Source organism: Cottoperca gobio, chromosome 13 (assembly GCF_900634415.1).
Source record: "Cottoperca gobio chromosome 13, fCotGob3.1, whole genome shotgun sequence".
Taxonomy (NCBI): Eukaryota; Metazoa; Chordata; class Actinopteri; order Perciformes; family Bovichtidae; genus Cottoperca; species Cottoperca gobio.
The window spans coordinates 16,536,623-16,564,151 of NC_041367.1; the positions used below are offsets into that span (position 1 = coordinate 16,536,623).

Sequence of the window (27,529 nt, forward strand, 5' to 3'; positions counted from 1 at the left end):
AAAACAATAAAACATTTACCATGGTAATAGAGAGAGAGACCACAGGATGGGTTGGCTTATCACCACTGACCGTGCTTATCAAAGACCGACGATGTGAAGACCTTCACGCTGTGGACAGACTCCACTGTTGGCACTGTGGGGTGACACTGCTGTTTCACAGCCATCTGGCTCCTCTGTCTGTCTGTCTTGCTCCACCACACCCCTGTCCATCTATCATTAATATGTGTCCACATGTGCTAATGCCCATACATTCTGAGATATGGGTCTAATCATTGAACAAGATTTCCACCGTGTAGTTGCAATAATTCACATGTCTGGTACTTTTGATTTTGAATGTTGCTGCTTTTGCATTCGCTAAAAGCAGAGGCAACATATCTTTGATAATCTTGCTCGGTCCTGAGCTGCGTTTTACAAGAAAAAAATACTCGAACGTGACCCACACACATGAAAAGGAGCTTTAGCATTTCGGCAGTTGTCCAAATAACTTTTGATTGATTTAGGCAAATTAAAGGAAATTGCTGCCTAGCAATGATCAAAAATTATTTTCCAGTTCTGCAGGGTAGACATCTCTTAAGCTAAGGCAGCATGATGAAACGGCATGACATGCAGGCAGTCATTATTTCTGTTTTATTTGAATAGTTTACTAATCTACACACTTCCACCCCGTTCACACAACAAACAATCTTCATATTTTGACCATCTGCGTGAGAGTAATCTGATTGAATATTCATATAGGCCTACACTGCACAATCACTGCTAGCAGTGTGCTGTTTGCAACGTTGTCTGGAATTGATCTGTGCATGTGAGAGAAAAGGAAGCATTGTTGATATTACTCCCGACTTTCAGTGAGCAGTATTCTGCTCAGCAGCCTCATGATGCTGGGTGGTTAGAGGCTGACAGGTTGTGTTGATGCAAGTAATTACACAGTAGATCAAATAAGTCCATAATAGAGCCATCAATCTGAGAACATACCGCATTACACATGTGCATACCCACATAAACACACACACACATCGTTTTTTGTGTTTTGTCAGGCAACTTTTTTAGGAAATATCAAATTTATGTCTGATACATTCCATTTTACACCGCAGCCCCATTTCTATCTATTTACAAAGCATCTGTTTATTCTGTCTGAAATGCAGTTTTTGATTGATTTTCACAAATTGTACACTTCTACTCTTCAGTGTCAATAACAGCTTTCCATGCTAATGATTCCATCTGGTTATTGCTGCCTTGTTTGATCTTGGTGTTTGATAACCTATTTGACATTCAACTGGAGAAGAAAATAAAAAGCACTTTGTCTTTGTCTGATATAAACTGAGCATGTCGCTCACCTGCGTTGTTTTATTGTATGTTGCTGTGCCTTTGTTCAGAGGAGCCTTTAGAGCTTGTAAAGATATCTGCTGCACATGGGCAAAGAATAGCCGCCCTCTCCAAGGTTTCACAACAGAATCCACCAAAAGTGGATATCACGCATTCTGGTGGGTCTTGCAGATGGCTACAAGTTTGAGTTGTACATATTTTCATGTATGATGTGTGAGTATTCATACTCTGCTTTTCTTCATAGATCACCCAGGCTGAGCTTGCATTATTCATTCTCTGTTAATTTTCTCCTAGCGTGAACATGACAGTCAGGGTTGAGGTAGAGGTTGAAGTACGAGCAAGCCAAGGAAAGACTAACCTCTTTCTGTCCTGACTGGCTGTCCCTTTCATTTTTATATAGCATATCTGAGAGAATGAAGCAGTTTGGACTGCATCTGCTTCTGAACTCCATACATATTTGGACAACAATGATTTGGCTATATTCTGTTATTATTACTGGATGTTAAGTAATGACAGTGATGAGGTGGAAATATAGACCGTCAGTTGACTAGAGAATGCTTTTCTACCACATCTACATTTAGTAGTTTTCTTTTTTACTGCCTATGCAATCCCACATTTTAGGCTACAAAAAAAACATTTGGACAATCAGTATACATTTGTCAAATTATTTTTTATTTGTCAAAACTTCCTTTTTCTCCAATGGCATCCAAAAGTCTTCAAATTTCACTACACTAAACGAGCCTTAAGTACACTTTTAAATAAAGCTAAAACTACTACTATAAGTCATGTTGCATATTGTAAAAGTAAGTTTGTGTGACTACACAGTGGGTTGGCTATACAATAGCTAAGCAACAAAAACACTTGTTTGTGCGCCTTGTAGTGTTTTGTGGTGGAATATTATTTGCCAGAGGGTTAAGTAGATTTTTAAGATGTCGTTTGTATAATTGATATATATTATATTCCATATTTATATGAGATCAGATGGGGATTTGGACAAAATATTAGCTTATACATATATACTGTACTGGGAAAATATGGTTATTACATTCTTTTGCTAAGCAGAATGAATATTTCATCAAGAAGTGATACATCAGAAAACACTGTTGTAGTCTAATTTTAACTTTAACAATGGGTCTTTGAATGGTAGTCCCCTGGATTATTGCTGTAATATTAAGGACAAAGAGAGGGAAATACATATTAAATTAGTCTTAAAATCAGAATGTGTTTTTTATGGTATTTTTCAGTTGTGGGTTGTATTTTCACCTACATCTCACTGAAACAGCGTTGCTGCCTATACATGTATTATTAATGTTTCCTTGCACATACTCTTTTTCAACATACTGGAGAAACCTTTAGGCATACTGTGGATATATGCTTCACTTGCTACTATAGCTCTTTTGTAACTTGAAAAAACGACCTTCTCTAATCCTATCATCCTAACATCTTTCCTATTGGCTCTTTGTTACCTGTATTTCATTGATACATCTAAGTCCGCTGTGTTCTACTTTAATTCACTTTTGGATTGATTTTGGACTAATTACATGTTAGGTGTGAGAGTTTGTGTTAGCACATCTGAATCCGGCAAGTATAGTAAGTATAGCCTGCCTCAGATAAAATTCAGCTGCATTACATTTCATATTCCACTTGGCCAGCAGCCATAGGCAAATCCTCACAAAGGAGCAGAGATTTCTTTATTTTGCAGTAAATGCTGGGCTTGAATACAGAAACAGCTCTGTATTGAGGTTTCACTGCATGATGGAATTCTACTCCATGAGTTCTGAACCTTGCAGTAAAATAATTTTGTATGTGCATGTTGTCTGATTTTTAATGTTCATGGCTGTGAACTATAAAGCAAGTATGCTACTGTTTGCACCAAAAGCATCAAGTGGAGCATATGGGGTGTAGCATGGGATGAGATTTGTCCATTTTTCTCTGGGTAATGGCCATGGATTTTTAGGACTGACAGGCCAGGCAGGCAGTAAACAGTCAAGTAATTACAGTGCAAGACCAGGGGGGAGAAAGGCAGAACTGCGAGGAGGTGTGGAGATTGGCTGAAGTGGCCGGACCTGCCCTTGTAGAGGTGACAGATTGGTGAGAGAGGGCAGCTGGTGCTTGAAGCAGCAGCCAAGGGCAAGACATGGCTAAGTCCCAAGCAGTGAGGATAGCAACTAACACCTGGTCAGTAGAGCCCTGCAGAGAGAGCAGACTTAAAAGTATTTGACAGTATGCAGGCTGACGAATGACAGCAGACTTAACGCTGTCAATCACTAGAAATGGATATAGTGACTTCAGGTATTGCCTGTTTTGAGGCAGCCACGCAACCTCCAAACACCCACTTTGACACCTTGTCGCACTCATCGCTTGCTTGCTTAACCAGTATAGTCAAAGAATGAATCCTCAATATAATTGTCCTATTGATGATTATCATGGCTACTGAAATGTGATTAATATCAGATGATGGAAGCCAATGGAACTAACGGCAGGGCTCTCCCTCCCACTCCCATTACTCCCAGCGGCATGCTTTTTGAAGTTCCTATCAAGCTGTTAATGTACCTGTACTGAGAGATGACAGGGTATCCCACTTGACCCCTGCCTCACCCTGACGTTGAATATGCAAGGCTCTCTGTTCATTGCTGCTATAAAGGCACTCATGATGAGCTTGAACACCTGCTTAGTTGTGCACATCCACAGGCTATTAGAACACACTCTAACTAGTATCTAGTACATAATGATATGTGGACAACCAGCGTCCTGATTAATATAATCATCACCTGCCACCCCCATTGCTTTTTGTGGTGCCCTTGCCTGATGCTACAGGACCTGGAGTACTGTCACCAGGAAGCCCACACTCTATTAAGCGAACTGCAGTTTCCCCTGTAAGTACAGATGTAACACTACACTGTTGCTTTCTTTTTTAAAACAGTTCTAATTTTAGTTCTACATGTATAAAAAACTGTATCGTGAATAGATTAGAACATTATACGTGCAAAAATTGGCCAATTTTCAGACATGCTCCCACTCCTCTTAATCTTGTTAAACTATAACTTCCCTGTTAGTGTATCCATAATTCCATCCAAAATCTCACCGAATGTTGACGTTATAGGAGAAGAGCGCTCTTTTTTGGCACCTTGGACATTATTGTTGCGTGTACATTATCTAACACTGTTCGTCAGGCTTCTCAGATTTGGTTGAGCTGTGAGAGCCTCTGTTGGTTGGGCATGTCGAGCATCTCGAGCATTTGAAGTATAGCCAGTGGATGGTTGCTTGGTAGTACATGCAAATACAAATTACATTAAAGGGGAGAAAGATTATGGGGATTTAAATGTACATGCCCCAGGCGAGGATCTGTGAGTGTGGGAATCAGAGAAATGGAGGCCAAAAAAAGGAGGGATGCTTTATTATGCTTATCCTTGTATTAGGCTTTGAAAGTGAGAGTGTGACAAGGTATGTGCTCTGTTCTTGGTTTAAGGCTCAGCAATATACAGTTTTCCCTTATGAATTTTAATAAGGGAACTACAGTATATGCTTTCTTTATTTACTCAGCTAATCGTACGTAGTCCCAGTGGGAAAAAGGGTGCTAGATGAAATATCTGATTCAGGCAGAGAGCTTTGACCTACAGCTACAATATTCTTGTGATTTTTTTTACTTTCTGGAATAAAAGCGTCAGCCCCAACCCCGCAAAATGTTTTATTTACTGCTTATTGTGGTTAGAAAGACAAGCAGTGGGTTGGCAACAGTGTTAACAGTGTGTGTACGTGTGTTGTGAGCTTAACGTTGTCATTACTCCTCCACAAGCACGTTAATTTTGGCTCTATGTAGCTGCATTGGCTCTATGCAGACCAAAAAGGAAATGAATGTAAGCACATATATTTAGCATGACGTTTATGTAGAATCGTTCCTGTTCTTTCAATGGATGTATCTGTATGTGTCATCCATGGTTTGCCAATATCATAATGGTGCTGTGAAAGAAACCAGTATGGCTTGCTGTCAGAGTGTTGATAAATTGTCCATGAGCAAACAGTGTCATTAGTGTTGTGGTCAGACAGAGGAAGTGGGGAATTGCTGCAGTAAACACTGTGGACTGTCCTCTACCCTCTCTAGTTCTGTGACCTGCATACTGATCCCTGTTTTTGAACCTGGAGGACATCTTGTCCCAGTCCCAGCCTGGTAACAGAAGTGACACTTTGATGATCTGGAGAGGACAGAGTGAAGAGCTCTCTGCTGTCATCCGCCTTTTCATATTTGGCCTTTCTTGCCTTTCAAAGGTCTATCTCAACCCTCTCGGTTTTCCGTCTTCACTTTCCATATCTCCCTCTGTTGTCTGCATTGCAGTGAACTTTTCTTTCCCCCATCAAACATGAGATGTTTATATCAGCAGTGGACCTATAAACTACTCCTCTCCTCTCCTCTCCTCGCCTCTCCTCTCCAGATGCAAACTAGCAGCACATATCTCTGGATGAATGTGCTTTTCTTTTCTCTTTACAGTATATGAGACATCCAGGGAGCATATGTTTTTTGACAGCAGGAGAAAACCGTGCACACTAATTACAAAACCCCTCGCCTGTTATGTCTTTCCCCATCTGTCTGCTTCATACAGTCTAGATGCAACATCATGTATTTGAAATGTGAGCTTGATTTCAACCAATTTACATCTGAAGGTCAGTGGGCTTAATACCAGCTCACAACTGTTGCTCCATATCTAATGGGCTTAATTAGCTGGGAATTAGAGAGGCTTGGGTGATACTTGGGTTCAGGCATGGAGAGGAAGACGTTTTTGTTTCAGTTGTCCTGTATTATGTGATTATATCACATGGCATGACTGCGTCAACAAAGGTGGAACAGAGAACAGAGTGGAACAGAGGAGAATGCTGCAGTGCAGAAGAGTACTGTCAAGGTGACTGTCTATCTCGGGTCAAATTTCTAACTAAGTTATGGTAGCTGCCAATTTACACAATTATAGTTTTAGGACAGCAGCGCCATGTCTCTGCAACCTTTCTTTGGATTAACAGGGTGTTCCTATTCAGATCATGGACACACTGTTTTGTCTTTGCATTGTTTGATGCCTGTGCTCTCCATATTTGGCAAGTGCAGTGTTTCAGAAAATTAGACTGTACATATTTTCTTTCCTGTGTCCCATGAGGATGTTATTATCACCACTCTGGTGCTGTGCTCTATGACTAGCACTATCATTCAGTCATGTTTCCTTGTAGATGTGTTCACACAGCACACCCTCTTTCCTGTTGCGAGATATATTTCCTGCAAGGTTGCCTTTTAATTTTCTTCCTCTCCCCCTCTAGAGAGGTGAGCACTTCTCCTGTTTGACAATTCCAAGCATTTCAAGGGATTAGAGGAACGACCACATGATACAACCCTCCAGAATAGTAAACAGGCCTGTGTTGCCACACAGTAAGCTGGGAAAATGAGATAGGAAAAGCAGTGTCGCTCGGAGAATTTCTTTCCCCTTGGACCTATACCGCTTTCCATCCAACGGCCCCACTAAGTGTGGCCAGCTAAAAGGTGCGATTAATAAGTAGAGTGTAACAAAGGCAAAAAGCTCTTGTACTCTTTCCTTAAGTGCTTTCAAACTGCAAACAGCCCAGCATCATTGGGCTTTGATCCCTATTTTGTACCAGTCAGGCTGCATTAAAGTTTGAGACTGGCGACAGATGAAATGCCTCACTTCTATGACCATTGGCTGCCCCACATGATAATGTTTGGCATGGGACCAAGGAGCTGAGGGTAGACGGTGGAGACACTGTATAAAAGCATTTTACACCATTATAAATCCATAGAAAGTGAGAACTCGGTTTCACCTAAAGCGGACCCTCCCTTTCGACACGTCAGAAGTCTAGCGCTGATTCTCCACTGGGTTCCACAGAAGGGAGCTGTCCTCAGAGCTGAACTCGAGCAGGCAGCTGGTGTCTGTGAAAGGAGCCGAGGGAATCTCACTGTTCAACTGCCTCTTTATCGTTGCAGTACTCAGTCACTTCATAGCCCACCACATTGAGGGAATCTTTCAGGACCTGCTGCTTTGGCCGTTATATGTATTTTTTAGTTTAGCATTGCTGGATGAGATAATGAGCTTTAAGTATCCTGGGGGTGAAAACTTGAAGATTCACTTTTATTTTGCGGAGCAGGTCAATGTAGTAATAATTTGACAGGATTATATTCTCAACAGGACCCCTATGTTTCATTGTACTCCAGTTTCACCTTCAAAACACATTCCCCCCCCCCTCTGGGATTTGCGATTTGAATAATAACCGGAGGGAGCTGTTTTGCAGGAAGAGCTACCTTTTCCACAACACTTTTAAAACACTCCTCACAACCCCTTTTCCTTCAAATGCCGTCTGTTTCCTGATCAGCAGGGAGGTTTAAATGTGTCTAGTATTTTTATTATCCAGGTGAAATTATGAATAATGTGACACCACACATTCAAATGACTGGTCCTCTATGGTCCTTTTGTGCTCCACTTTCACCTTCATATGATTAAGAGGCACACAGTAAATGATTTTACCACACCTGACATGGATTTCCATCTATTCCATTTTCGTGCAGATGGAAATTGTAGTCATGCTATTACTTCTAATTTAGGTCCAATCATGAGCAAACAAGCTGAACGTTTTACTTTAAGATGAGGCGGCTAGGCCTATTGCACTCTTTGAGATTTTGAGATTTAAAATTTCCCTTATTTATTGGCAGAAGAGATGAAAACAGACAGAGTTGACACCTTTCCCAAGTTAAGGCCTTTTACACTTGACAATGAAAGGAGCTTTTGATATTCAGGTCAGGTTTCGTTGCTTCTGTGCTCTTTTTTGTGTGATCCTCTCAAATACACCACAAACAGCTTTATGGTGTTTGCTTGGGGACTGCAAGGAGGCAAATTGTTTCATTCAAGATATTAATGAATAATATGTATAAAATGTTGTTTAGTGTCTGTCCTTTTCTGTGTGGGCAGAGAGGTAGGTCCAAATACAATGTTTGTTTGTTTGACTGCTGCTTTAGTTGATGTTATTCTCTCCGTTTAATGATTTTCCCCTCTTGGATAAATTGGCTATTACAGGATGTTACCCCATCTTAGAAACAAAATGACACATAGTGAAGTTGTGGCGGAGATCAGTACATTATATACAGCTATACGGCCAGGATCAAGATAACATTAGATATATGAGGTGGCTGGGATGCATGGTGGGACATGGTCACTCTGCTGTGCACAGAAGATGACTGAAAGATCAGATACATAGATGCACTGCCCTCCAGCACAAAGTCTTCCTTATGTTTTTTGTTTTGCCTGTGTGGCTCAGTAGTAGTAGACCTGTCCCCTCACAGAAAGCTTATATTCAGACCTCCACTCCACTTATCTGTGTTCTTGTCGGCTGCATTTGGTCTGGTTTTCTGGCCTCAAGACCAACACATTCTTTTTACCCTGAATGGGTTCGCCAGTTGTCTTGACTCTGTCAGTATAACATCTTTTTCTTCTCTGCCTGTGTCTCTTTTTCAACCGTGGTCTCTCACTCTTTGGTGCACGCAACCTTACCGGTGGCGCTCTTTTTCCTACTCTACCTTTGTCACCTTTTGCTCTTTCCCTCACAATCCTTATCTTTGCCATGCTTTTAAGTCTGAATGCTGCTGGAGGCTTGGCCTGCTGAGCTGAGGAGATCCAAGTCTCAGCGACAGTGAGCTCCATATGACTGCTGTTGATCTGCCCTGTGTGGCCCCAACTGCACTTGATGATAATCTCAAACCTCTTAGTAAACATATAGGCTCATGTTACTCTCTGGCAGCCTGATTTCCACTTCACTCATGGACACACAACTGTTGTCTTCACCTAGCTTCTTAAGCTAAGACTAGACTTCAGAAAAGGTCAGACATAAAGGCTGGTCTCCATTAATCCCCCACCTTGCTGTTGCATATCAGTAGTTGTACTCACCAACTGATGGAGCAAAGATTGGATATCATGTGACTGCTTGTCATATTGTCAAAATACACCTGGATTGTGCCCTATGAAATCAGGCACATTTGAAAAAATGTAATTTGGCCATCTATATATCCAATGCTTTCATACTAGCAGCCAAAACTGCACCAACTGCTACCTTCAAGTGTCCCTGTTGTGCTTCAATTAACCCAGGCTGACCCTGTTGTTTGGAGTGAAATACAGCCAGTGGAACATAATTTACTACGACCTTGACTGTCTACTGAAGTGTACGGTCAAGTGTTCATGAAACTATTGACAAAACTAGAGCTCAGCATTTTAACACTTTTAATTGACTCGAATCCAAATCTTTACAGCATCACCGTAGTGCTCCTGTGACTTTATAAATACAGCGTGATATCTTTTCATTATTATCATAAACATTGATGTGACCGTTTCCTATGCTCTTGCACAGCCAACCACACAAATGTTTTTTTAGCACACTGAAAACATGATTCATTCAGTATAAATAGGCAATCTGCAGATTGCTGTTATGTCTGCTAATGATGATTGATTGGGCAGCTTAATTTATTGTTCAGATGACGACGATATATTTTTTCCTCATTTATTGAAGTAATTAAGAAAAACATTGGAATTGCTACCGATTTTAATTGGTGACCTAATTATGAAATAGAGTTGAGACAAAAAGTCGAATTTTACAGCAATTAGCTCTGTGAAATATAGTTTACATTAGGTTAATTAACTGCCAGGAATAATTCATTGGTGATTTGGCTTCTATGGGCTACACAGTACAATATGACAATTGATGTTTAATTGCATATTCCAACAACATTGCATACGTTGTGCTTAAAACATGTTGAAACAAAACAACTTATTTTATCTTGGAGTATTTTACTCTTTGCAAGTAGCCGCAGATTGTGTTTGTTGATTTTTTATTTACTGATCTACTATGACTGATAATCAGAAGGTGGCAAGACAAAATTGTTACTAAACTGACAGTTGTTTACAGACAGATGATTCATTGGTGCTATTCTTAATTAAACTAGGAGAAGGGAAGAAACACACCCTCAGTGATGGACTGAACTGACTGACTGTATCATTATGAGACACCTTCATCTTCGGTTTCCCAGGGGCTTGTTAGCCACATCTGTATGCTGCCGGCATCCTGTTCAGTGGAGCATATACACAGTAATCTTTAAATCTTTAGCAGTGTTTGTGCAAACAATACACCAACCCTGACATCTCCATCACAGTCTGGTCACATGCAGGGAGTTAGTCTTTAATTCAGGTCACATTCTCTCCAGGCCTGCCAGTGTCTACTAGTAGGTTTAGGCTAATCTCTATTTAAATCCAGTCAATGCTCCTGTGTAGGTTCTGTAAAAACATGCTACTGTGATTCTCACCTCATAATGTAGACACAGTGGCTGTAATCAAGGGATTGGTGGCATTACATTTTGGAACCTACATCTTGTTGTTTTTATGGTTCCTTGTATGAACTGTAATTACATATTTTCTTCCCATGTTTTATGATCCCTTTTTGCTGTTTTTTTCACTGCTCAACCACTATCGCACATATGGATGTAAGATATATAGACTTGCCATGGATCCACACTCTAGCTAAATGGCAGGGGATGTAATCAGAAATTCAGACGTACCAGGTGGCTGCTGTCTGGAAGCTGTTAGACTGAGCGTCATTTTTAGTGAATGAGAGAATAATCTCCAGGTGTCACACAGAAGGAAATGGGCATTATGCAGTCCTATCTCCTGTCTAGGTCGAGCTATTCAATCATGTACTATACCATCAATTATGGTGTACACATCTGCTGCTTCACACTCTGTAGCGTGATGAAGAAAGTTTGGTTCTAACTTCTGGCTGATGCTTGTTTATGTGTTCAGGTGACTGATTTGATCCCTGTGTTGAAATGATTCAGTAAGCCACATGGCCACTATTACATTTGTTAAAAGGTGCAGTTTTGACATGGTTGCGTGATGTTGGCAATGCAAATATGAAACCGGATCAAGTAGAAAATTAGGAAGTGTTCCACTCTCTCAAGCTTGTCAGGAGAAAGATATGGTCCTGTATCACTTCAGAGACTGTCATATCAGTGCATCTGAATCTAGAGGAATCTTCTGCTAGTGAGAATATTGTTTACTAAGTTAACGTGTATTTGCTTTACTGCAGCATTTCTGAAATACTTAAAAGGGAAATTTAGACCACCCGAAGTCTAAATTTCCATTGAATTATGCTCATGATTATACATTAAGGACTAAACAAAAAGACAGATAAACAAGAAGGAAGTTAATATTGCCAACTTGGCTCATTGATCCTTTCTCTTTCTCCCTCTCTGTTTCTGTTCCTCTCAGTGGGTTCTAGATGATTATTGCCTTTTTAAAAGGGAAAAATAATAATAATGTTCTCCCTCCCAGTTGGTATGCAGCTCTGTGGTGTGCTTAACTCTTCATTGAAGCAAAGAGGGTAGATAGGGCATTTGAAGTGTGGTCATTAGCATGGCTCAACATTGATGTGAGGTCCATTCATCAAACTTAACGGAACCACAGAAGCAAAAAGCTGATTTCTCTCCAACGTTCCACAACCATGTTCCTTAAATGACTTGAACTTTTATTTTGGTTAAGTTTTTTGAGTAAAGAAAGAATGGCCCTAGGTAGGCTTCCAGCTTAACTCATCATAACAGTTCCCTGGAGTGGCAGTGCCATTTTGTCCCAATGCATGAGATTGTTTGCATAATATCTTCATACATCATTCTTTTCAAGTCATTTGTTTCAACATTTACACATTGAAGAAACAATGGGATTAAATGCTAATAATTGGCAGGTAAGCAATCTTGGAAACCCATTGGCACAGAGGATATCTGTGTCAAGATTCCTTATCTGTGCGCTGCTCATTGTTTACAGCCGATTAGCAACTTGAGATGCGAGAATGGAGTTGGAGTAGAGATACGACGTGTACGACCGGATTGTTTCACAAGTCGTCAGTTTACCAGCTTATTTTAAACTGATAAAAAGCTCAATCATAGCAGAGGTTAGCCGATGGGTTGCGAGAATGCATCTCAGCCAATGCAATACACCTATTTTGCTCTCCATACGGACCATATTGGCCTGCATTCAACCAAAGATGCTTGAACGTGATCAATAATACTGTTTGGACTCTCCGGACCTCCATGGGGCCACCGGCCTGGTGAAAGCACGCCACCACAGCCCACTGCATCGGATGGAAGGCACCCACATACTTATTTATATTTCAAATGTCCAATTTAATTTTCTAGTGTATTTTATGAGACTACATGAACTTGCTATAATTTCCCTCTGATTCAGAGCTTCTCATTAAGATGTGGTGCCCCCATTAAGATGCCTTGGTGTAAATTAAGTCATACTAATTATTATAATTAACAATTATTTTAAATATAGCAATTATTTTTGATCATTATGAATGCCTTCTGATAGCCATTTTAATGTATTTTTTTTTAAACTAATGCACCTCCTTCATTGTAGTGGCAGTTATCATCAACCCATATTTATGATTTTCTATTTGATAGTTTTATTAATATGAATTATAATTAGTATTTGTTAATAATCAGACTTGCTTGCACCAAAATACCAACATAATGGTGACACTGGCTTGAGACATAGCAGTGTTCCAACACTACTCTGACTACAAATGGAAACCAGAACGCTTCCGATACCAACATATTGTGCCGAGCCTACAGCTTCTGCATATGAATCTGTTTGTAAAGAGCATCAGGTTATCAATCTGGTCAACAAGTCAGTGGTCCAGTCGGCCCTGACTCATATCATCCTCTTTCTGTGCGTCTAGCAATTGTTTTTTATTTAGTTTTATTTTTTACTACATGCATAATACAAGTTTGTATGGTATGGTTCCAGAAGAAGGAAATTAGATGTTAGCTGACCAAAAAATGCATGCATATGGTTATGACCACCAATTGAAATGGCAGCCTAATATCTGTCTGTTCATTTACTATGCAAGCTATTAATGTTCTAACCTTCACGTTTCATTACCGCAGAATTACTGCTGCTATTGTATATTCATAATATCACATGTACTTCAAAATACAGGCATTTTAAAAGTGTTCATTATACGAGATATTGCAAAAAGAAAAGACTGAATTGTTTTCTATCTCTGAAAAAAAAAATTAAGAAAAAAATATACAAGTTATTTATGCTAGTGCGTTTCTGAATAAGTAGAGAATACATTATTATTACATAACTTACATAGCACATCTTTTTCTTTAGAACACTTCAAAGACATTCGTCTTCCTTTGCTTCATCGTTACTGAAAAATAGTTTTTTTTTAGTGTCTGTGAAAAGAGAGGGGTCGTTGGAGAATCCAAGTATTCTATATGGATTTTGTGTTTAACTGTGCTGCTTAGCACTTGACTGCAAAATGGCCAATTCATTGTTTCTTCCACTGTACTCCACATATTTGCATCATACTTTATTCCTTTGATTGCATTTGGGGTTAAAAATCAGATGCAGGCTTTTAATTCTGAAGCTGGACCTTGTTATTGTATTTACTACACCCATTCTCATATGAACCCTGGACAGTGTGTGGAGAATCAGGTCCAGAGTTCCCCTTTCACACACGTTGCACACAGCAGGAGATTGTCCGACGCGTTCTCACTTACTGGAATTACTCCGTTTGGTTTAGACGAGTGGTGGCGTCTGGGTAGAGCGTCCAGGAGGAAAGACATGACTTGCTTCTTTTACTGGAATAAGCTCCTAAATTATATTGTCTTTTTGATGACGTCCATCATTTGTTAGCAACACTGAACATCATATGTTGGAGCTTCATGCAGGACACCCCTCCTCTCCACATCTGCCCCCAAGAGGCTCCTTCACTACAATGTTCGTACTCCACGAGCAGCCTTTGTAAATAGGACAATCAGTTCTATTTATTTCCACCCAATTTAGTGGCCACTGTAGGCTTCCCTTGGAAACTGTCTCAAGTCAAATCTTTGCTGCCTGTCACCATGGCGACGGCGAGCCTTCAGCTCTGGTCTAATCAGAAGCGGTTGAAAGTGGAGGGATTCTGGAGGGCTCAGATGTAACTCTCTTTTCTCTGCCTCATAGCAATAACGCACAAATGATTACTTTCTAAGAAAAAAACCCATACTTGATTAAGGCTCATAACCCTATCACGCTAAGAGAGGAGCCACAGGGTTGACAAATTAAACTAAAGCACACACCTTAATTGCTTTCACATAAACAATTTTTGATTTTGCTGCACAGTAAAATAAATGTCTGTTTGGTGGAATGTACAATTCCCAGCACATTAAAGAATCACAATAATGGCTCAAGCTAATTTCCTCAGACACAACATGCTCTGCTGGATTATCTGTAACATCACATGATCTCATTCTTTCCTGGCCAGCCAGGTGAAAGTGACTGTAAGCGTGTTAGGTGTTCAGTGAACCTCAGGCCAATGTCTAAGGGTGACTGAAAGGCATTGTTGCTAATCTAGTTTCACCTCTGGTTTGTGAATGGTAAGTCCTTCTCTCTAAGTCTCTGTGCTATTACAGTGAAGGGAGCTAGCTGTCACTCACTACTTTCCTGTAACCACTCTGACAAGTCTGCCAGCTTGAGCTGCATAGATACCAGCTAGAGCCTAATTAAAGTGGTATTACTCTCCTGCCTCACATTGTAGCGTTGTTTCTATAACCTTCCTCTCTGGTTTGCAAATCATCGACCTGCAGCTCCACTGAGCTTCTGAGCGTTTTAATAATCCTCAGCACATATTCTTAATTGAAATGATATGATTAGCCATAGCCGCAAGAGGCAGGTTTCCTCCTTCTGTGGGCCCCTCTCCTGGGAACAGGGAAATGGGCTAGCTTTACCTCCGTCTGCAAAACCCTGATTTGAACCAGCACATTGAATCATATCATATCATCAATCGCGTGTGTATGTGTGTGTGTATGTGTGTGTGTGTGTGTGTGTGTGTGTGTGTGTGTATGTGTGTGTGTGTGTGTGTGTGTGTGTGTGTGTGTGTCAAATTCAGTGCATTCACACTATATAGAACTTTCTCGCCTCTTTATTGATTTGAATTGTGGTGCATTCTAAAAAATATTAGAAGATTTAATACCATTTGTGTTTGAATGGAAACAATGTGAATATACGGATTGGTTAGGTAGGTGTGCAAATTAAAATGCTTAAGCTGACACTGACTGAGAAGTTTTACTAGAACTGCAACACAGCGTATCAATTAAAAATGTTCACCCTATAGTGAGACACAGACTCAGAAAAGAGCTTGCTGTACGTGGAAGTAGGGATGTTACAATACCAGAAATTAAGTAGTTGATATCAATACCAGGGAAATTCCACGATTCTCGATACCAATTCAATACCTTACATAAATGAACAGTTCTCCCATCAAAACAAAATGCAGACGTGTGGACTATGAAGATTCTGTTTTATGTATTTTATGTAAAGAAAGTGATCGAAGCAACAACAGGTGCAGGCCAATAAGCCTGTTTATATTTGTAAAAACTGAAAATAACTTTATTGTAAAATGCTTTTCAGTAGCATATTTACTCATGAACCAAGCTAAGTTTAAAATCATCGGGTCCAATGACGACTGTGAATAACCGCAACACAGATTGACTAGCAGATTCATGGCAACATGGTGCCACATGGCATGATAAGGCCCGCGATAACATACTCCTGCAGAATTCCTAATATGATTCCTTTTTTTGTCATATAAATACTGATCATCTGACGCCATTTTAGTTAGCTTTTAGATGTTGTTTTTAATTCAAACGTTTTAATGTCCAAGGACAGCCTGACCAGTTTTAACGAATTGTCATATCTTTATTTTTTATTTAAATGACCCTTTTTGTTTCTTTGAATGTCATGAATCATTTGCATCTGAATTCATGACACTTGTGTCTTTCCCAAAGCAACTCCTGCTTTATTGTGAAGATTACTGATAGAGCTATCATCTCTGAATCTCAGTGAGAAAGGATTTAGTCGAGGAGCTCAGTCTCACCAGCACACTGAGTTGGGTGTAACTGTGGTAAACGGGCTAAAGCTAACGGTGTTCTATCATCAGAAACCATCAGGAGCAGAAGTCAGAGATAGGAGCACAATATATGAGTGTAGAGCCACATCCTCTCACTGCCACAGTTTCCTGCTGTTATAGTATTTTAGATAAGTCCTGGAGAGCCAGCAGGGAGTCGAAAAGAAAATGAAACATTTAATTCTGATGGGGGATTTTGGAGAGAGCGAAGATTTACCCTGCATATCTTTTCTGTGCCTCTTGTTGCTGCTTTTGTTCCCTTTTTAAACATAAGAATGTAGGAGTCGCCACTATTGCAGATAGCATAATTCACTTATATTATGCATGTGCTACACCAACAGAGTGCTTCTCCATGGTACTCTTTATGCAGTTGTACTGTATAATGTAAAATATTAAAGCTGTAATTCCATTAAGCATTGTTGGTTAAGAAACTTCAAAGAAAATTGTGCTGTCAAGTTTACGGCTGCCATATGCCATTTTAATTTGGGAGTGGAATCTTTGTAGCTATTCTACCAAGAAGACCTAATTAATAGTGTTACAGAGACGGTTGTCTTTCTGTCAGGTTCTCCATCAGTGCAGAGGAACTCGGACAGAGTGGCCATTTGGTCCTAATGAAGCTCTAACAAACTGTCCTAGTTGCTCCAAACTATTTTTTCATACCCTTCTCCAGATTAGTGCCACAACACGTCTATCTCAAACTTCTGTTGACAGCTCCTTTGACCATTTATAGTTTCAGTTGTATCAGGCTTGTCCTGTCAACTGTGGGAACGTACATACGCAGACAGGTGTTCACAATATTCTTTGGCATTCTTCTGCTTTTATTAGATAGGTGACAGTTACATTGCAGACAGTAAATGAGGCAGAGAGGGCTGTTAGAATGAGTTTAACAGGTTATGGGATGTGTTGGTGGAGCATGATGCAACCTAAGTATGCATTTACTGATGTAATATGTAAACAGGCTGCAATAGTTTGCCCCTGTATATAAAGGATTCAGTCATTTACTTAGCATAGATTATGGGGTTTACATCATCACTGAACCTAAGTGATCTTCAACTCTGCATTGATTTACTCTGTAGACCTTTTGTATGGCTCAGAGAAGCTCTGCTCTCCACATAGTGTAATCAGTGATTTCATGTCTTTGTTTGCCTCTTGTAGCATAATGGGTGAAAATTATTCTGAGGATCTGAATTTGCAATTACACCACTTCTCAGGATTTTGACGTGCCTGTGAATAGTGTGATTAATGGCAATAGCATTAATTAATGACTATGTTTATTCTAGACCTCATGGCTCTTTTCCACTCCTTGCATGCAATATTGTGTGATATGTATGATGATGGCTGCGACAGTAGAGCGTTTGGTCTGTCACTAATAACTTACTTTTGGATGAACAATCTTTGACAGCCTCTGGATCATGGATGTATTAAAATAACTGGATACCGTGTTGGAGGCGCTGATCATTTATATGAAATTTGCTCAGTGTTGCATGAAGCCAAAATGGCTTGACATTTGAGTATAGATCTTCCGGCATTCTTCGCATCCATGGCGCCCATTGAGCACGAGCACTTGCATTTTCCTTAAACCCCGCGTCCCAGCTGCTCCGTCATGGCTGGTCTCATCTCAGTCACATGAATGAGGCGGTTGAAATACCTGGATTCGGCTATTAGCGCATTCTACAACCTTTAAGACCTAATGATTTAAATAAGGGCTATTCAAGTGTTCGTACTGGGAAGTTGATTTACTTAAGCAAAAAAAATGATTCTTTAGAGATGTCTCTTCCCCAATGTAAGTCTATAGGAAAAAGTATTTTTGGGCACCATGGCATCACGTAACTAACACAGAAGTTGTGATTGGCCACTACGAAAATTTGCTTCAAAGCCTGCCGCACTTCCAGGGGGCTTGCTCTGGATCCATAAAAAGTATATTTGACACTATCAGTTGATATATTGGTGTTAACAAAGTAAGAAGCATTGGGGGTAGTGGGAAAACGCAGTGCAAATAAACACAAACTATGTTGTCACTGTTAATTCAGAAACGCACCACCATTTTCCAGTCTTCAGCAGATTGATCGGGATGTCTTTGTCCTGACATTAATCTGAACTTTTTACCTTACATTCATAGTGCTGCACTGTAGTTGAACTTACTTACATCTTGGATAGCAAGACATTTGCACTTTCAATAAAATTCATAAATGATTATAAAGCAGAAGGGAGTTTACCAGGTGCTGTATGGACTCTATTATTAGGTTTTTGTCCAATATTTTATATGGTCAGTATGTTTAATGCCAAATATGTTTGATTTTGTTTCAAGTTTGTCTTAAATGACTTAACTGACCAGAGGTCTCATTTATAAAACAATGGGATTCATACTAAAAGTGTACATACGCACACACAATTTAAATAGCGTGCGTCAAAATAAAACTCTGACTTAAAAAGACGTTTGTACTAGGGGTGTAAATCACAAGTTTCATTCAGATATGATATTATATTGATTCTTTGGACAACTATACATATTTGCCGATATCACAAAGTCTGCTACGATACCATTAAGTTTGATTTAGGGGCCTGCGATCAACATGATACGATATATGCCCACATAACACAATAACACATAACATATCTCACAAAAAGCAACTAAAATAAGCTTTGACAATTTTATTACTAGACTCTTCCAGACATTTAAATGAAAAACAATCTATTATTTTTTTTTAATAAAAAGAATACAAATAGACCTGTTGTTAGAGGTCTGGTTGCTGGTCAAAGCTGGTGATTCACTAAAAAGAGAATAGCTGGTCCTCCTTAAAGGTCAGTTCACCTTAAGTGAGCTGAGCTTCACTTTAATCAGCAGGTGGCTAAGGTCTTGAGCTCTGCTTGAGTCTTGAGGAGTTGCAGCATTTATTCACAAACAAATAAACTGTACAAACTGCACTGCTACACACAGATATAATGTTACTGCTATTTTGCTATTTGCTATTTGCTCTCTCTCTCGCTCTCTCTCTCTCTCTCTCTCTGTCTCTCTCTCTCTCTCTCTCTCTCTCTCTCTCTCTCTCTCTCTCTCTTTCTCTCTGATCTGTAGTGTGTGAAATGAAATGAGTGAGAGTCATCTTTATATGTACTGTATAATGTTTCTTTTATAAATCCCAATTAATGCTTAGAAAGTGTTGCACATTTCAAGCTCTTCTTTGTGTGCGTGACCGCTGAAAGTACAGAGGAGATTTTGTTGACGTTGATTCTCACTTCGGGGCTCCCCGGGAAATTGTGGGTTCTTGAGAAGCTGCAACATTTATTCATAGAAACACTGTACACACTCAGCTATTCCCCGAAGGAGCTACGCTACCTTTACAACAATGTGATATGTAATTGTGGATTGCACTTAAATCCGGCCATGGACCTTTTCACACGGTAGTACTACAAGCACTGCAGCTACACGCTGATCCAATCTTAAAGTCCAAGCAGTCCAGTGACACACATCATTGTAATATCATTGCCTCAAAATCTTATGATGATGATTGAGGTTAGGCTCGATGCATACCTTCATGGACCAGACTCTTTCCTCTACTTTCGGCTGCTTTTGATTTCACCTAGCTATTATCTGTCAATCACAGTAATGTGCAGTGGGTATCGAGAACCATTTTCCACCTGCTTGCTTTGATGCCCACCAGTAAGTTGTTGTCAGTGCTCTCCATATATACCATGCACTTCTTTACAGGGCTAATTTCATGCTTGTTGAACTTGAAGAACTGCATTATTGATTGTTGTTTTCTACTTTCTTAATGGTGATTAACATTTGTGACTCAAAAGGGGCCGCAGGGCTGTCGGGACTCCCTTCTCCTTCTCTTTTCATTAAATGCCAGGCTATTTTGTTTTCATGGGTGTTTAAATTCTGATCAAAACCTTTTAGAAGGACAGAGATCTTTACTTTCTTCTTCCAGTCCTGGCCAGTCCTTTAACATCAGAGTAGTGATCCGGAAAATATGTGATGGGGTCCTCTTGGTTGATTTCCCCTCAGAAAAAAAACCGGATCAAGAACAGGGTTGAAAGCTGGGTCAGAAAGCAAAACTCAGTTTGGAAGTTTAGTTTAATCCATGTCCCTCCATGATGGAGCATTACATCAACAGAATATCATTTAAACAGCATGTGAAAGGCATAACAATCCAATATTTTCTTACATTCCCTATCTGTCCTGTCTTATTCTGCAGTTGGTGGGTGGTGAGTTTGATCTGGAGACAAACTTCATTATCCAGGATGCAGAAAGCATCGGCTGCATGGTGGAGCTGCTGGGGCACTGTGACGTCACCTGCCAGGCTGAAATCTGGAGCATGTTAACCGCCATTCTTCGGAAAAGTGTTCGAAACCTGCAAACAAGCACTGAGGTTGGCCTCATCCAGCAGGTGCTGCTCAAAATGAGCTTGGTGGACGACATGATAGCAGGTATGATAATTGTGTGAGCAGGCCTTTTTTTGGTCAGTAGCAGCAGTGGTAGTACTTGTATGTTATTCTTCAGATTGATCTCTATTATATGTTAATATCCACTAGACAAATTGCAATGTAGATTTCTTTGATGAAAAAAGGTAATTTCAGGACTCTACATAGGTGAAAACAGCCACACACCAAAAGCCCACAATAACAAGATTAAAGAAAATATACTTTCAAAACTTTGAAACTATTTAATTATCCTCATAGTATTGTCTGTGTTGCAATAATGTCAACACATTCAGGCAAACAGTGAAGGAAGGCAGCAGGGCGTTTAATTCTTGCTTTAAACATATGGCAGACATGAAGTGTAAAGTCTTTGGAGTATGCTTTTTTAATTTGGTCTATTTTACAATGTTGTAATCATTGTCATATTTCAATTAATTCAAACAATTCTTTCAGACGTCAAAAAGTCTCAAGGACACGTCAAAGTCAAATTAGACTTTTCCAATATTGGATCCATAATATTATATATTATATATATATATATATATATATATTTGATAATGAACTCATTAAGCTCTTTTAACAAATGTTAAGTATTTATTTATTTAGGTATTAGAAATCATCCAGAGATTAATTGCTGTATCTTGGTCACTGTGTAGTCACGTCCCAAACATTTGTCTGTGAACATTGCAGTCTGTAGGGACGACTAGTTTTATTTCTACCTTTCTGCAATGAGCCTTTCAAATCTGTATTCAGGTCCCCGTGAGGTTGTCTGTAGAAGTCGGTGTCACTTTAATGTTTTGCACTATGCAAATTACATCCATACCTTGTTTAATTTATAAATTATGTTTCAGCTGATGAATTGTAAATGTGTTTTCCCTGCAGTGTTCCTGTTCCTCGAAGTTAAACAATTTAGCCCGCCATTTAGATGTCACTTTGATTTACAAGTCTGTTTCCATGTAATTGTAGTGTGGAAGTGCTACTGTGATACATATAATGAATTTCACAGACAATGAACTGAGAATGAAGCTACACTAAAGAGAAACAGTTGTTTATTATCTCAGGAGTTGATGCACATGAATACCTTTTACATTGAGGACCTCCTGTGCAGTGTGCAGGAATTATACTATCTGTGAAATGCAGCTGCATCTCCACTTTCTCTCTCTCTCTCTGTGTGCGTGTGTGTGCGTGTGTGTGTGTGCGTGTGTGTGTGTGTGTGTGTGTGTGTGTGTTGTATGTTCTCTTTAAAGACTTACTAGTGGACATGTTGGGAGTGCTGGCCAGCTACAGCATCACAGTGAAGGAATTGAAATTGCTCTTCAGCATGCTACGAGGGGAAGGCGGCCTCTGGGTAAGTGATAGTGTGGACCGAATGCAGTAAGTTAGGCAGAAGTGTGTGTTGGTTTGACACTGTCACTTGAGTTGCCCCCAATGAGCCATCACTCTGATCTGTTTAGGGCCTGTTCTGTAATTGACAAACTGAGTGAACGAGGTAATTGACAGTACATTGGCTGCTGTCCAACAAGTCGGAGTGAAAGCCTTGACTGTCTTGTTATTACTCTTTCTTTATCTCTGCTTCAGCCGAAGCATGCGGTCAAAATGTTGTCGGTGCTAAATCAGATGCCCCAGAGACACGGTCCAGATGCCTTCTTCAACTTTCCTGGTCGCAGTGCAGCAGTAAGCTTTCACATGTTTTCACTCTGCATCGATTATAAAATGGCATGTGCATTTTTAGACCTGCAGGTTATCAGAGTAAAACAATTAATAATTATTGTGCACAAATTAACAGAAAAGTCAAACTTTCTACTGCCATTTAAAGTTATTTGTCATGAAATTGTGATATGTTTATTGCAGCAATTGGTATTTTGTGATGGTTCATTCTTATTTTCCTTTTTGATGAACCGATTCAAATCAAACTTGTCTCTTCAACTTCTTCATTTGAATATTTCCTACAATAAGAAAACAGGTGTGAAGTAGTCTTTACATGTAGGTTGAAATAGCTCCACTAAGTATATATATATATATATATATATATATATATATATATATATATATATATATATATATATATATATATATATATATGTATATATATATATATATATGTGTATGTATATATATATATATGTATGTATATATATATATATGTATGTATATATATATATATATGTATATATATATATATATATATATATATATATAGATGAGAAAATGTTCAGAACCAATCCTGTGTAAGACATATTGACATGGTACTGTGACTTAATAAGATAGGTTCAGTTCTGAGCTGCTGGTAGTTTATTTGGGCAGTTGACATATTGAGAGAAACCAGAGACATTGTATACTTAGAGGGAGATGGGAAGCCCGACAGGACATTACCCTTGCTGCTACAGGGTGGAGCATACTTACTGTTCGTTATATTTGCATCTTTTTACATCATGCCAAAGCATGTTGATTAAGTTAATAAATAAGTTATCACAGGTATTTCATTAAATGTAATTTTTTACTGATGTTTAAAGATGTTTTGAACTTCTCTCTCCAGAATCTTGGAGATTAATTGTAGCTTTCCTCAAATGCAAAGGACTATGCTCATGGCTGGATTTATTTCAAAGAGGCTGGACGCTTGGCATCATAAAATATTCAGCATGAGCAGGAATTGTATGCGATCAGTTGGCCGGTAACATTCTGGAGGTCACAACATATTTGCTATTTCCTGTGTGTTAGTTAGCTTTATAAAATGATGATGTATCACTTCCTGCATAAATGCCATCTTTTTGTGTTTTGTCCCAGGCCATTGCTTTACCTCCTATTGCCAAGTGGCCTTATCCGAATGGGTTTACATTCAACACCTGGTTCAGGATGGATCCCTTGAATAACATCAATGTGGACAAGGACAAACCATATCTCTACTGGTGAGTAAATAAGTACCTACATTTGTGCTCCATGTTTCCGATGTCCTCAATACGCTCCCAGCTCTCTCACAGGGGTGCTGTAAGTCTACATTATAAGAAAATTACACTTTCCGGTTTTTAATCAATCTAATTGCTTTAACTTTGTATTAGAAATCGCTCCCTCTCTACAGAGACCTATAACACTAACAGCAGCTTTATTGACAAAGCAATATGCTGTCTGATACTCTGTGACCTACAGTGATTTTCCCATCTAAGCAGATTCTGTCTGGAACTTGGTTTCTTTCAAGGTTAAACTAGTTTTATAGGGACTATTTTTCACACACTGGCAACACTTATGTAATGTGGTTCATGGGCCTCATTATGTTTCTCTAGATAATGTTCCTGAATTATAATGGAGAGATCATTGAGATTAAAACCCATGGAAGCATGCAGCATCAATGACTGCTACTCGCTGTTACAGAGGTAGACGGCTGCAGTGGGATGCACTGTGGCGGTATTCATTTAGAATTTGAATATCTGCCACATAATGCCCACATACCAGCTCTTGCAAGGGCTTGTGGGTAATTAGTGCTAAAATCAATAATCCAAAAGTGCAGTGATATTCGGCTGCCGTTCTTTCTCTTTATGAGCGGAGCTTAGGGAGAAAAATCACTGAATACAATGGGACATATAAAAGATTTGTGGAAGAGAATGAAAGAGAAAGTGGATAATAAAGATGAAAAGGTAGAGTTGGCTGACAGAGAAGACGGTTCGTACTAATTTGTCAGTGATAACACTCTATCGTCTATTGGCTGCCATTGCTTTACCTGGATCACACAGAGGCAATGAAATAATCTAATCACGTTGGAAGGACTTGTTCTGCGTTTCTATGATGTGTAACATCAAAAAGAGATATTGCCTAAGCTAAGTTGTTGGTATTCCTGTGTCAGCCATTTCTTACTGACAGAATCACAAAAAGGCTGATATGCCAAGCTAATCCTGTTTATGTATTGCTCCGAGGGCCTCACAGCTCAGTGGCAGGGCATGTAGATGACAAAAAAAGAATTGTATCTTCAGAAGCGGACCAAGGTTGCTGCTTTTCACCTGATGTGTAATCACAAGCAGCATTGTCCACCGGAGCATCTTCGCTGGCTCAGCTAGATGTGGGGCTCTATCGCTCTATCGCTCTCTGGCCCTGCATGCGCCACACAATATTAAAGCCTGTACTCTCTTTATCTGCCTTGTCAAAGAGGTCTGTTTGTTTTAGATGCTCCCAATGGGTGCTGGTGGTCAGGGGGGCTTTGAAGATTGCAGACTGCTATAGACCTACAGACTGTGGGGCTGTAGTGAGTAAATGACAGTCGTAAAAAAGAGGCTCAATCCAAGTAGGGAAAGAATAGAGAATTAGTGTAGTATTGTAAGGTTGTTTGTGTGAATTTTGTGCACGGTGTGGACTGCACGGTGTGGGCTGCACGGTGTGGGCTGCACAGTGTGGGCTGCACGGTGTGGGCTGCACTAGGGCTGCGGTCCAATAGTCTTCTTTGCTTAAGGCCCTGTCACACAGTGCCGTATGGCAGAAACGTATGCTGGCGTATATGGAAATTAGCATACACAACGTATATGAACGTATACAGAGCCTATTGATAGCGTATCACTTACTTATACAAAACGTATCGGAGCGTATGGCCAATGTATTCGACGAATGCCCAACGGATGTATAACGCATTCCTAGAGTATTGGCCCTGTCACACAGTTCCGTATGGCGGAAGCGTATGCCGGCGTATACGAAATATCGGCAATATGCTGGGGTACGTTGTTGAACGCTGAGGCCGTGAAAAGTTTTTTTTTTAAATGTTCACGGCCTCAGCGTTCAACAACGTACCCCAGCATATTGCCGATATTTCGTATACGCCGGCAGTGATACGCTATCAATAGGCTCTGTATACATTCATATACGTTGTATATGCTAATTTTCATATACGCCAGCATGCCTTTCTGCCATACGGAAGTGTGTGACAGGGCCTTTAGGAAGGTTCCTAACTGAGTGAAATGACCTGGAAGTATATAAGTGTCAGCCATGAAAAGAGCTGGTCAAATTCTCTAAATGCTGCAATGCCTCTTTTCTTATCTCCTTTACCATATGGTACATTGGAGCATCCTTTGCCAAAGGAAAAGAGTTAATGCCGTCCCACAATTGCTTTTCATTTAAAGCGACTCACCATTCGGACATTAATAACATCTGCCATCGCTGTTTAAATGTACACTATGGAAACATTTAAAACATCCTTCTTAGGATGTATGATCCCATTTGGGACACTATACAATAAAGTTGCCACGAAATCTGCCATAATCTGTTCATATGGTATACAGGTGGCATTTCCTCAGTGCGAACATTATATATCCTTTTATCTGTGGTGTTAGGAACATCAGAGTAGAGTGATTAGACCCAGGGAGCATCACTGAAGTGTGCTCATAAACTAAGTGTTTTTCTTGTGTCTTCGTCTTCGTCTTTGTAATTGTTACCATGCCAGCGCAATTTGCAGTAGCTGTAGTCTCACCTCGGGCTTTTTCCTGTTCTAGCTGGTTAAGCGTAATAAAGTAATTCTCATAAGAATCGTAACAATTACCTGTCGATTACTCCTGCAAATTGCTTTGTGTCAGCACAGTGCGAGGCATTCAAATATTATGTTGGCCCCAATCTCATTATGCAGAAGGAAGCCACTATTTCACTACAGTTATTGGTTTGTATGGTTATGCAGAATTGTTAAGGAGGAACTATTTAAAGGAATAATTAGTAGAATATTTAAAGTCACAAAAAAAATGCAGATTGCATAAGTTGGCAGACAAAAACCTTCCACTTCAGTTGGTAAAAAGGTATTTTATCCTGCTTGTTGGTAAATGAATCAGGCTTACCCTGTCAACTTTGCTCCTCATGACTGTAGCTGATATACTCCTATATTGTAACGGTGCATGTTTCTGTTTACAGCTTTCGGACCAGCAAGGGCATCGGCTACTCTGCACATTTTGTTGGTAACTGCTTGATTGTGACATCACTCAAGTCCAAAGGAAAAGGATTCCAGCATTGTGTGAAGTATGATTTTCAGCCCAGGAAGGTAAGAGCAGCTTTGGCTTTTAGTTATGTGTTTCAGCTGTTATACCACATGATTATGTTATTTAGACTTAAGCCATTTGATTTGAAGCAGCAGACCCTAAAGACATGCGTTGTAGACACATCTGAACATGAATTGCATTATACCAACCACCAAAACCAGAATTGCACATCATTTTAACCTGAACTGAGAGGAAAGTGATTAAGGCTTCAGATTTCATTTGAAAAACAAGAAATGACATTTCTGTTTCGAAACGCCCCACACTTACCCCTGACTCTTTAGGCACCACCTGTTCTTTTAATGGAATTGCAAAGTTGTATGTCAACACATATACCTGAAGTGTTTACGACCCCCAGAGACGTCTTACAGGTGTAATTGGATGTAAATGTAACATCCAAATAAAACTTAATTTAGCATGGAATGTCAGTGTAGCGTAGCTGTCCCTGCAGTGCAGGAGAATCGTCTCAAAGCATGTGTCAAACTATTAAAGCCTTCACATAACACCTGGGAATAAGCATTCATCCCACTGCTACTGCCACAGTGTGGGTATCGTTTTGTAGAAGCTCTTAGAAGATAAAACATGTTGAATTAAGTTTTTAATTGATTTTGGGCTCAGACATCTGCGGGTAAGTGCCGTTCTAAATTATCTGTGGGCAGCTTGCACTCTTCCCCTCAGCCATGAATCCTCTTTTAAGTGTCCTTACCTTTTGTGTGTAGACGGCTGTAATTCCATTAGACTGCTCACTGTGCCCTTCATGGGTCAAACTAATAAACAGTGGGCTCACAGTCAAATAAAAGATGGACAACCTAATG

At 39.7% G+C, this 27,529-nt stretch overlaps 1 protein-coding gene across 3 annotated transcripts in view; it reads left to right on the top strand.

Moving 5' to 3' along the window:
- Positions 1 to 27,529, top strand: part of LOC115017536 (neurobeachin-like) — a 183,874-nt gene that overhangs the window by 18,622 nt on the left and 137,723 nt on the right. For all 3 annotated transcript variants that reach the window (XM_029446066.1, XM_029446069.1, XM_029446067.1), the window contains exons 2-6: positions 20,499 to 20,730; positions 21,969 to 22,069; positions 22,300 to 22,395; positions 23,506 to 23,627; positions 26,593 to 26,719. In XM_029446066.1, the coding sequence (XP_029301926.1) occupies positions 20,499 to 20,730; positions 21,969 to 22,069; positions 22,300 to 22,395; positions 23,506 to 23,627; positions 26,593 to 26,719 (678 nt within the window). The remainder of the gene's footprint in view (positions 1 to 20,498; positions 20,731 to 21,968; positions 22,070 to 22,299; positions 22,396 to 23,505; positions 23,628 to 26,592; positions 26,720 to 27,529) is intronic.